The sequence below is a fragment of the Podarcis liolepis genome (assembly GCF_965112155.1).
Source record: "Podarcis liolepis genome assembly, chromosome: Z".
NCBI lineage: Eukaryota > Metazoa > Chordata > Lepidosauria > Squamata > Lacertidae > Podarcis > Podarcis liolepis.
The window spans coordinates 27,977,611-27,990,031 of record NC_139570.1 but is presented as its reverse complement, the minus strand read 5'-3'; the positions used below and the strand labels follow the sequence as shown (position 1 = coordinate 27,990,031).

General features: G+C 43.7%; 1 protein-coding gene across 5 annotated transcripts in view; it reads right to left on the bottom strand.

The window, feature by feature from the left end:
* The window catches only part of LOC310698165 (vascular endothelial growth factor receptor kdr-like), a 195,084-nt gene that overhangs the window by 108,299 nt on the left and 74,364 nt on the right, over positions 1–12,421 (bottom strand). For all 5 annotated transcript variants that reach the window (XM_083484968.1, XM_083484969.1, XM_083484972.1 and 2 more), the window contains exons 4-6: positions 6,836–6,960; positions 1,189–1,351; positions 214–350 (exon numbers count right to left, since the gene is read on the bottom strand). In XM_083484968.1, coding sequence (XP_083341094.1) covers positions 214–350; positions 1,189–1,351; positions 6,836–6,960 — 425 coding nt within the window. The remainder of the gene's footprint in view (positions 1–213; positions 351–1,188; positions 1,352–6,835; positions 6,961–12,421) is intronic.

Below are 12,421 nucleotides of genomic sequence, written 5' to 3'. Positions count from 1 at the left end.
CTCCCCCAGTCAGTGCCAGCCCGCAGTCCAACAACATATCTGACATCATAATTTCTTTGATTGGATACTGAGCATTTGAATGCTCGCTCAAAAACTATTTGAGGAAGTGAGGACAGAGATTGCTAGCACACAACAAAACTTCTGACTGGAATCTTTTGCATTCAGCAGAACCAATAACTGTCCTTGATCCAGGGACAGATGTGATTTACTCACAGTCCTTCCAGGAATTGTCCATACAAATTCAATGCGTCCATTGAAAAATGTCTCCGCACTGCATTCCAGGTTAAGGTTGTCTCCAACCACCAGCTTTTGGGGATTTGCTTTGAGAACCAGGTTCTGTATCCTTTTCTCTGGAAGACATAGCAAGCCAATAGCCAATATCAAAATCCAAACAGTGGCAGATGTCAAATGCAGATTATCAAGTATCTGGCAAATATTATAATACAATTAGTGATAAGAAAAATAGCCACAATTTAAGATTTCTGAAAGGTTAAAATAGCAAAATTCTAAAAACAGATTAAAACTTGCTTCAGCTTTCTAAACCTCTGGGTAGGCTTGTCTAAATGAAAATGTTTTCAGCAGGTGCCCAAAAAAGTACAGTGAAGACACCTAACTGATAATCAATAGCAGAGGCAGATTTAGGGTAGCATAGCTGGTTCAGTCGCATGGGGGTGCCACAAGTGACGCCACAAATATGATTTAGAATGGAGTGTGAGAGGTAGGGGGCACCACATGTTGACATCACACAGGATCCCACTGAAATCTGTCCAAGATCTGCCACTGTCAATAGGCAGGGAGTTCCAAAGTGTAGGTGCTGCCACACTAAAAGATCATCAGCAAAATATCCAAGTATTTAAGCAGCTTTCCCAAACTGGGTGTCCTCCAGATGTTTTTGGACTACAATTCCTATCAGTCCCAGTTGGAGTGCACCAGATAGGGAGAGGCTGACTTAAAGGATATCTGGAGAACTTCTGACACCAGGCTCTGCAAGGTAAAACTCTGGGCAGCATTTGTGGAAGCATCTTAATTTGATCTGTAATTGAAATTAGGGTTCACAAATACTATGCTCCAGTGATGTCAGCAATGGGAGCGCTGGTTTTCAGTGTCTGCCCTAAGGCAGTGCTGCTTACAATGAATACTGTACAGGATGGGTTCTGCTTCCTCCTCACATCCATACAAGCTACTCACCTACTTTCTGTGTCACATAGTAGGATGTGTATTCGTCTCCCCTAACCATAGCAACACACTTGAGCATGCTACTGAAGAACTCATAGGTAGGCAAAGTGACCACAAATCCTCTCTTGGGGTCCCATTCCATCTTCACAGACCTCACGGCACTGCTGGAAGGATGCTGAGGAAGATGAGAGGCAGATGTGATGCTACACCTGACATTCAAAACCACCCCAACAGTTATTTATTTATTCATTCATTCATTCACTTATACGTTTTATTTATGAAACACTTTTCATGAAACATCCCAAAGCGATCACCTATATATCATCAAGTACGAAAACATAGAAACACAATTTCAAATCCAATGCACATACACACTGTGGATAAGAATCTCTACCTAGGAGGCTTGTTGAAAAAGGAAAAGATGATGAAAAGATCACAGGAATGGGAGGGAGTTCCAAGGGGCAGGTAAAGGTAAAGGTACCCCTGCCCGTACGGGCCAGTCGTGTCCGACTCTAGGGTTGTGCGCCCATCTCACTCAAGAGGCCGGGGGCCAGCGCTGTCCGGAGACACTTCCGGGTCACGTGGCCAGCGTGACGAAGCTGCTCTGGCGAGCCGGCACCAGCGCAGCACACGGAAATGCTGTTTACCTTCCCGCTATAAAGCGGTACCTATTTATCTACTTGCACTTGAGGGTGCTTTCGAACTGCTAGGTGGGCAGGAGCTGGGACTGAAAGACGGGAGCTCACCCCGCCACAGGGATTCGAACCACCGACCATGTGATCGGCAAGCCCTAGGCGCTGAGGTTTTACCCACAGCGCCACCTGCTGCCATGCTAAAAAAGATCTGATTCCCACATCATACAGAACAGACCTCCTGATGGGATGGTATCTGCAAGAGGTGCTCCTACAAAGGGCAGAGATTATTCTGGGAGCTGTAGTTTGTTAAGTGTGTTGAAAGTTGTTAGGAGGCCCCTTATTCCCCTCACAAAGCTAAAATTCTCAAGAGTTCCCTGTGAGGAGGGACTGATTATCCTTGTGATCAGGGATGGGAAGCTGTTTTTCTGTCCCTTTGTAGAGTTGGCCAGTATCTGCACATGCGCACACACCCTTCTCTGTCCTCTACCCAGGCAAGACCTCAAGGGTACAAATTCATTCAAGAGCATACATGCAAAGCAGCAAGGCAAGAGGGTGTGGCCTGAGGAGAGTTCTAAGGGCCAAATGGAGAGAACTGGAGGGCCAACTTCATTCAACACTCCTCATCCTTGTTCTGTATTATTAGCAGGGTTCCCCCCCCCCCATGGTGGTGAATAGCCAGAACGGCACCATGTGACAGAGCACAGCACCACATGCTTTGGTTGGTCCCTATTTAGTGAATGAATCAGCCTTCACAAAGAGTCATGCCCCTGCCCTCGTTTCTCCAGTGTGTTAAGTTTTATATTGGGGATGATGGGGATGTTGAAAAGGTTGGATTTTAAGCTCAAACCAAAGAACAAATCATGTGAAGTTAGCCTCTTTCCTTGAGCATTAGAAGTCTGCACACTTCCCCATAAATATTTAAAGGATATGGAGTGCAGTCATTTTAAAGTATAATGGAAACATAAGAAAGGTAATTTATGAGAGGGAAAGTACATTCCTACAGGAATAATACAATGGAATAGAGTTGAATATTACGGCTTTGTGCTTGAGTATCCCCCAGTGGTCAAGAAAAAGAATAGGAAGGAATATCTGCCTTTTTAAGATGGCCCCACATATGAAACTTATTCATTATAATAAAATATTTTAGCAACAACAACAACAACAAAAGGGTAGCATCTACCCAACCACTTAAAAAGACCTTCTGGTATTTCCCCCCTCTCTCTCCTTCAGCTTTATCAGTGGCCAGTTATTAATTTTGGGTGAGGATATTCTAAATTCGGCCGATCAATGGACTCCTTCCTTCCGCGTCCCCTCAAACTTCCTCTGAGTACAGGAAGCAGCCAGCATGGCTCTACACGCTTCCAGGCCAGGCCAAAACAGCCACTATGGTATTTCCTTAAATGGGAACAGAACGAAGGCGCCCAAGGTAAACACTCGCTCACTCACACACCTCCATGAATAGGTTCATCATCTTTACTGAGGATGTCCGGAGGCACCTTCCTTTTGCGGTATGATTTCCAGCCCTGCCCATTTGTCCCCTTTCAAAGAGGAAGAGTGGAATATTTGGCCTAGATTTTGTAGCAGCTCGAAGTGGAAACATTTCGTTTATCCACTCAAAAGGGTAGTTAGGAAGAAGGTCCCTTCAGTTCCAATAACAAGAAATGACCAGCTAGAAATCTGAGACAAAGCCAGGTAAAAGGAAGGTTAAGACTCTAAAAATAAGGTATGTAATGCTCAGTTGCTCAAAGATAGTCACAAGGAACCTTCTTATGCCACTGGTCAATATTAATCTTTATACAGTTCTGGGGGTGGGGGAGAATGATTCTGGCCATGAATCAGATGCACCCCACATCTCATTCCACCCTCTGGGTCCCTTCAAGCCAACAGTTTTTCATTGGGATACAACTGTGAGGGTGATATCGTGCAACTGTGCATCTGCTGCTCCTTCCTCTTACAAGAAGACCAAAGCAGATGGGATACTGTCTGAAGAAACTGGTACTCTTTGCAAATATGCAAAACATAGTCCATGAGTTTTGCAAATTGCATATATGAAATTTTGGGGATGCAGCTGCCTTTTGAAGTTTGATAATTTAAATAGATGTAAGGCAGTGCTTGCAGTTCAGCTGTGTATTGGCATTATTTGCATTCTTTTGTAGGGACTACTGGGGTCTTCTTGCCTTTTGCATTCCTATGAAGAAACCCAGAAATGAAGCCCTAATTGGAAACTGTCTGCTGATGATGAAGTGTAGAGTTGCTCCTCCTCTCACTTTTTTCATGTTATCTCACCCTGCCTTCAGCTTAACTGGAGCCATCCTGTACTTCAGAAAGAATTTTGTAAAGCTGGAAAGGTGCAGAAACAGGCAACCAACATGACCAAGTTCATAACAACTCCTCTATGAAGAAATGATTAGAACATCTGGGGCTTTCTAGTTTTGGCCTCATCTACAGGGGCGTCTTTTCCATTTGGCTTAGTGGCACCCTGTGCCATAGCGCCTGTCCATCAGGGGTGCTGGGCTCAGGCGCCCAGAAGCAGATGTTTCATTTCTTTCTGACCATGCTGCTTACAGTTTCTCTCTATCTCAGCAGGAATATCTGTCCCCTAATGCTCATAACTACCTCCCAGAACATTTATATTAACCCCCACTTCTAACCCATGAAAGTTTTATCAACTTAAACCCTTAGTTTTCATCTCTTCCTAGTTTTGTAACTTGACTTGAGTATAGTCTTACATGGTTACCATCTTCTTTGGACTCAGCTACAATCAGTCAAAAAGCAGAGCTTTGTATGTGTTACAAATAAATGGTATATTTGCCTGTTGATGTGACGTTGAGACTAAAAATTAACTGAAACTCATTCTTTATTGCCTTCAACTGGATTCTTAATTGTGGATTATGAATACACCTTGGCTGGAGTGGTTTAAAGAAGATTGAGTTTGTTTTCAAAGTACGTATTCTTATAGATAAATTGGAATTTTAAAGTTTGGAATGGGCTAGAGAAGCTGAAATATTGATAAGGACTGGATATGCCTGTGTCTTTTTGAAAGGAGAAATTATTTCTACAAAGATCGCTGGGAAGGTGGTGCCATAATCTGGGAGCCCCCACACCACCTTCTTAAAGCTGGAAGCCGCGTGTGCTTATAAAAATGCTTGTAGAGATAAACTGAAACTTTAAAGTTTGGAACTGTGGGGATTGAACCCGGGACCATCTGTATGCAAAGCAGCTGCTCTGCCACTGTCAACTTGTCAATCACTGCTGCGCACAGAATGGGCAAACAGTTCTCTTGTCTGGCTACCCCTCCATGCCAGAATACGCCTGGTCAGTTCAGGGTTTTGTACTCTGTGGCCATCATCACCTTCCCTGCTAAGACCTTTTTGGGGGAAAATAGCAACCCAAATACCATACATACACCAGAAGAGCCTGCTGCTGGATCAGGCCAGTGGCCCATCTAGTCCAGCATCCTGTTCTCACAGTGACCAACCAGATGCCCCTTTTGGGAAACCTGCAAGCAGGATCCAAGCACAGGAGCAGCCTTTTCCTTTCCTGCGGTTCCCAGCAACTGGCATTCAGAAGCATCCCTGCCTCCAACTGAGGAGACAGAGCAGAACTATCCTGACTGGTAGCCATTGGTAACCATCCCCTCCATGAATGTGGCTCGTCATCTTATGAAGCCATGAGGATTGGTTCCCACACACTTTGTTTGGCCTGAGACATTTTTCTGCCTGTGGCAACAGAGAATCCTTGAATTGTAGGACTGAAGGGACCCCAAGGGTCATCTGGCCCACACACACCCCCCCGAAATGGAAGAAGGCAGCACACACATTCACTGGTTCCATGGACGGAGTCCAGCTGGAGGGGTGGCTGGGTTTTATTCCAGCTTCACCAACTCTGGGAGCTGATATGATTTCAAAATTTGCAGAGAACAAAGTTACGAAAAAAGGGTTTAAAGTGCTTATGCTCACAATGTCAAGTAAATAAACCAGAAAATAACACTTGCAACTGTAAGTATCTTATCTTTCCTTCTTTAATAATTTCAAATGGTGGGGGGGTGTTTGACAAAAAAAATTCCGCACTGGGTACCTCCTGACCTTGCTATGCCACTGGGTCAACAACTCTGGGAAATTGGAGGGGGGGGGGCCAGAGCGATCTTTGCACCCCAGCACCGGATATGCTTAAGATGGCCCTGCTCATCTATCTGCGCTTTCGTTTGACATGTATTTTGATCATATCCTGTCCCAATTAATTCTCCCAGGTCTGAGGGCTTTTTCCATTGTTCTGTGGCTGTGCCTTGGGAAAATCCAATCCGACCTGCTAAATCAGATCTTATCAGATTCACAGAAAATCTGAGGAGGGATTTTGCTTAACCGAGTTACCTTAGATTTTCACAGGGCACAGCTGCGGAATAATGAGAAAAGTTCTCTGACCCAGGAGAATTCATCAGCACACAATGCAATCAAAATACGGGTCAAGCAAAAATGTGGATGAGCCCTGAGTAAAAAAAGGGCGAGTTAAGGGAGATAGGATACAAGTGAGTACAGTTATGTATGGTATGGAGAAAGAGGCTACAGAGACTCTTTTCTCCCTCTCTCAAAAAACTAGAAGCCAGAGAAGTGTAATAAAGTTGGATGGTGGGAGATGCAGACAAAATAAAGTACTTAATCACACAGCACATAATTAAACTATGGGATCTGCTTCCAGAGGCACTATCAATTTAGGATGCTTTCACACTAACCTGTTTGAACCCTAAAGTTTGTGTTTTTCTCAATCTGGAATCATTCATGCTCATCCTCAGCACGCTGCTTTCAATCTAGGTCGATAGTGTTGTTTTCAAAAAGCTAAAGGGCTGGATCAGGAACAGCTAAAAATAGCTGAAGTGAGGACTGAAGCAAAACGCTATGACGGGTGACAAGTCCGTCAAATCCTATTCCAAGCCGCTACCAAGAATCGGATTACACCCATAATCTGGTTATGCCACTTGCGGAATTGATTATTTCCTCTTAGATGAGACTTAGAAGAAGTGTGCTCACCAGCAGGAGCGTTGGTGTGATATCCGGCGAGGTGACCCGGCAAGGCACGATCACTTCTGTAGCATTGTGTACGAAGATAACATCAGGAACACTTGGGCGGAAGTCTACAAAAGGCTGTGTGTTATCTGCGGAACACAGAGAAGATAATGTTAGTTATGTGCCAGCCAGCAAGCTCGTTTGGTCATTAGTCAGATGCTCATACAGGCAACTTTGATGGCATTTCTCTCCTTTGTAACCTGTTATTTTCTCCAAAAACAAAACAGCCCCTCGTTTTTCTCAACAGCAACCTTGTGAGATAGGTTAGACCAATGATCAGCAGCCATTTTAGGACCATGGGTACATTTTTATTTGTGAGTGAGTGATGTGGGTGCCACTCCTTCTGGTCACTTTTGTTCCTGTCCCCTGAATCAGCTCCCACTCACCTCCTATGCAAGAAACAGGAAGGAAAAAAGTGAGTGTACACACACATACACACACTTCAGTTTTTCAGGGGATCTGGATAAAGATCACAGTCACCAATTGAATTAATCTGAGCCCTGAAAAGCATATAAGGTTGAATGAGGAAGTGGGAAAGAGCACCACTCTTTCCAACTTTCTCTTTCCACTCTATGTACTTTTCCTGGGAGAAATGATAACCACCCTTACCTGTACCATGATGAAGTGGGCAGTGAGTGGGGGCCTCAGAGGCTTTGTTGTAAGCTGGGGAGGCCTCAAGGGTGCTTTTCTGCCCATGGGTGCCACACTGGCAACCCCTGGGCTAGAATGAGAGAATGCTCGATTGAGCCTGGATCTGCCCAGTCTTAGCCTGTCACTCTACACTTTGCTGGCTTTACATGTGAGCAAGACGTCCACAGTGTCAGGACTGAAGTCTGTAGGAAGGCATGAACTGTCAACCTGTGCGGTTGCAGGCAGGGGCTTAATCTGGTGCACCACCAACCAGCTTCAGTCCAGAAGGAAATGTAGAGGAAAAAGCCCCACCGGTCAAGGAAGCTTCTTTGCACCGATAGGTCAGAATGGGTCCTTAACCCACGTAAGAGTTTATGGATCCTGCTCACTGGTCTGGACAATGCTAATGCCTGCTTTTACAGGCTGTAGACTCACTTTTACCTCACATCACTCTCTGCTTTTGCTCAAAATAACAGAGACACAACTGCGATGAGTTTTCGTTTGTTTGTTTGTTTGTTTGTTTGCAATGAGCTTTTGAGACAAATCTGTGGAGGGTGGAATCTCTCAGCTTCGTAATGACCATGACACCACAGTTTATGCAGTTACAGACGTGAAGTGTCAAATGCTGTGTATTGTGGGATCAGTTTCATACCTTCCAACATTCCTCAGATGAAAACAGGAAAAATGTCTCACTCCCCCACCCCAACTGACCCTCCTTGCACCCCCCCTCATTCCCCCCCATTTCCTAGCAGAGGAAGGGCAAGTGCCCCCACAACTACAGCAACGGGACACAGCACCCACCCCTCTGCCATCCTGAGAAAACCCTTAGTCTGGATTTTATTTTGTTCTTTGAAAGATTTACAAAAAGAAAAACACACACCAATAAATAAATTTTACAAAGGGTGAAATCAAGACTCTTTGCGCTCCACTCTGCCCCCCCCCCTTTTCTGGGGTGGCCCTGCCCTCCACTTGCCCCTCAGAGCCAGCCTCAGAGCTGGGCCTCAGCGGTGATAGCCTCTCCTCCTCGCCTTCTCTACATCAAACCCTGCAAGCTACCCAAGGAAGGAGGCTGGCAGCAGCGGCCATGGAGAGGCAATGGGATGCTACTGCCACTTGAGACAAGCATCAGCTCCTCCTCTTCCTTGAGCTCATTGGTGGCAGCACTGGAGGGGGGAAAGGACATTGCAGGATCAAATCAGAAGCTGGGATGGCTTTCGTAATTCTGGGGCATCCTCTGGAAAATCGAGACTCTTGGAGGGTATGCAATTTCAGCCAATGCAAAGCTGACAGAATGCAACACCAGAAACCTGTGCTGTTTGGCCGAAATAACAGTTGGTGTGATCCATCCAAAACACTTATATCCAAATACTGCATCTCTAAGAGGCTGTCCGTTGTTTAGATACTGCTGAAAAATAAATTCCTTACATTCCAACATTTTCTATTTATTTCTCACATTTCTAACTTGCCTTCTTCCATCAGAGAAGTCACAGTGGTGCACCTGGGATCCCCAGGCACCCTGCACAAAGAGAGGGGATCAATAAGACAGAGGAGAAACATTACCAAAAGATATATTGAAGAAGAAGACAGCTACTCAGAGATAATAGAGCTGACTTTCTTCTTTTTTGTCTTGGGTTCCCAGGTTTATAAGCACTGAAGGAAGCAGATCACATGCCCAGCAGGTTCACAGATAATACTGTTTACAAGAAAGTTCCATGGTCCCTGCTTCCACTACACACATGGTGAACTCAATAAGCTTAGTGATAAGTCTTGACTTCCTTTGGCTCACTGGTTTACAGGCTTCAAGAGCTGCCCCTCCCTTCCATCCATGAGGGAAAGAGACAGTCGTCAGCATGGTTCATCTGCTTTTTACTGTGTTATACACTGTGCACCATTCAAGCATGATGCTTCCCTAATGCTTTCAGGAGACCTTTGGCAGAAGAGTTCTGCAACACAAGCCCTGCCTATTACAAAGATGGATTGCATTAGATTTTAAAAATATGTTATTGAGGAGCCATTGCCAGCCTGATGCCCTTGGAGAACTACTTCCATCAGGCAAAGCTGCTGTGGCTTATGGGAGGTGTAGTCCAAAACCTCTAGAAGGCACTAAATTGATGAAGGATGCTGTGTAGCATATCTGTTGGGCCTAGGCATTCGTGATAACAGAATAACCTCAGGATTTGCAGGACAGGCTTGCAGGACAGGACTTGTTCTTCTAATGTCTCATATCCGAGACATTGGTTTTACAACCCAAGTAAGAGACTCTCCTGGCAGCTCCATGCAAGTGGGATGCTGTTGTTTGACTTTGCAATACAGTATATCATTACAATTTCGCTATTTAAGCCTTGTAGCAAAGGATGCAAGTCTTACAGGCTGATCCAGTACCATGAAATACCAGTTCTTACCACACGAGGGTGCAGTTAGGGTGACTTCTAATCACATCCAAACGTTTCTCTTGGTACCAGTACTTTGTACAGAATTTTAAATTTTACCATACTTCTAAATTTATGCTTGGGTGGAGGAAACTGAGCATGTGAAGCAGAAAAGCAGCTAGTAAGAAGAGAAACATCCTCCCTCATGCATTTTGCATCCCTTCTCTTTTCGTTTTATTCAGGGCTATATGTACCCTGTCCTTAAAACACCCAAAACACCTTCACTAAGTTCTGCACCACAAACGGCTGCATTCTGCAATCTGCTTAAATTATTGCAAAATTTTCACAATTCCTCTTGGATTGTTCACTGCTTTGCCTAATTTAGTCTGGACTCACTAAGTCATTGGGAAGGGGAAGGAGATACATGTGGCCCCAATCCTAACTGCCACACATTTTACATAGCTGAAATTTTGGCTGCCAAGATTTCAGCAAACACTGCCCATGCCTTTCCAAACTCTCTCCCTCACAGTCATAAAAACAATTCCATAAGTTTCTCAGTGTACCTTATGGCACACCCTGTGTTTTTTTCACTCACAAACTTGCCCATGTCATGCTTTTGCTGGGGAAGAAAAATCCAAAGGGGGGCAGAGGATCCAAGACAGAGGAACAATGAAATTGAAAGCCTGCTAGGATCACACTGGAAGGGGCAGAGGACGAGAGGGGGCAAGGAAGCTATTTTCTTGGCTCCCCTCATATTTCATTAGCTGTGCTTCCCCTGCCCACAGGGTTAGCTAATCACAGTCAATATAGCTCTTCACATTTTGACAGGTTGGATGGCATTATAGCTACTATTATAGCTACTATTCAAATTAGTTTTGGAAAATACCCAGAAGCAGCTCCTTGTCAGCCTAAAGTCCATCCATTGGCCAGTAAATTAAAATTTCCCCAAGAGCAAAGTGCCTAAGGAAGATGAGAGTATCTACATCAACTCATGTTTGCAATTTCACACTCTCAGAATGTTTTCTGCATCAGAAGCCTGTAGAACAAATCCAGATGCGCTCCAGAAGAGTGTTTTCAGATTTGATTTTAGATTTGATAAAAATTGAAAGAAGGGTTCTATTGTCCATCCGATAATTTTGTTGTTATTTGCAACAATGTGCAATTGTAAAAATGATGAAAAGGTTCTTTCAAGATTTGGTTTGTCGTGAGAAAACAAGTCCAGCAAAGGAAACCTTCCATGCTCTCAAAAAACTATGTCAAAACATTGGATGACAAAGTTATACAATGGTACCTCGGGTTAAGTACTTAATTCGTTCTGGAGGTCCGTTGTTGTTGTTTTTAATGATATTTATTAAGGTTTCAAAGAAAAGAATTACATGAATTGAAAAAAGAAGAAAAAGTGATACATAAAGACCAGGCCAGCTTTCTTCCTAGAAGACACTTATCGGACAATATGAGGAATGTAATTGACATTCTAGAAAAGCTGCAGGTGAACATTAATACAAAAGCAGTTTTGATTTTCGTAGACGCGGAGAAAGCCTTCGACAATATTTCCTGGACTTTTATGAAGAAAAATCTTCATGGGATGGGGGTTGGTCAGAACTTTGAAAATGGTATAGGTGCGATATACTCTGAACAAAAGGCTAAACTGATAGTAAATAATATGGTTACAGAAGAGTTTAAAATTGAGAAAGGGACACGACAAGGTTGCCCAATTTCCCCATTGCTTTTCATTTCGGTCCTGGAGGTTTTGCTGAATATGATTAGAAGGGACCAAATGATTAAAGGTATTCAGGTTGGAGTTAAACAATATAAGCTTAAAGCCTTTGCAGATGATTTAGTGATGACATTACAGGAGCCGATACCTAGCACCAAGAGGGCATTAGAAGTAATCCAGGATTTTGGTCAAGTGGCAGGTTTTAAGTTGAACAAAATGAAAACTAAGGTTTTGGAGAAAAATTTGACACCGATAGAGAGAGAGAGGTTTCAGAAGGAGACAGAATTAACATTGGTAAAGAAGGTTAAAAATTTGGGGGTGAACATGACATCCAAGAACGGGAATTTATTTAAAGACAATTATGAGAAATGTTGGTCAGAGGTGAAAAAGGATTTAGAAATTTGGACAAATTTGAAGCTTTTCTTGCTGGGTCGAATCGCTGTTATTAAGATGAATGTATTGCCGAGGATGTTATTTTTATTCCAATCACTGCAAATCATTGATAAGATGGATTGTTTCAAGAAGTGGCAAAGAGACATATCTAGATTTGTCTGGCAGGGCAAAAAGCCCAGAATAAAATTTAAAAATTTAACAGATGCTAAAGACAGAGGGGGGTTTGCCCTGCCAGACTTAAAACTTTACTATGAGTCAGCAGCTTTTTGCTGGCTGAAGGAATGGCTGCTTCTTGAGAACACGGATGTGTTGGACCTTGAAGGGTATGACAATATATTTGGGTGGCATGCATATCTTTGGTATGGCAAGGTTAAAGCACTTAAGGCATTTAGAAACCATATTGTCAGGAAATCACTGTTTAATGTCTGGATAAGGTATAAA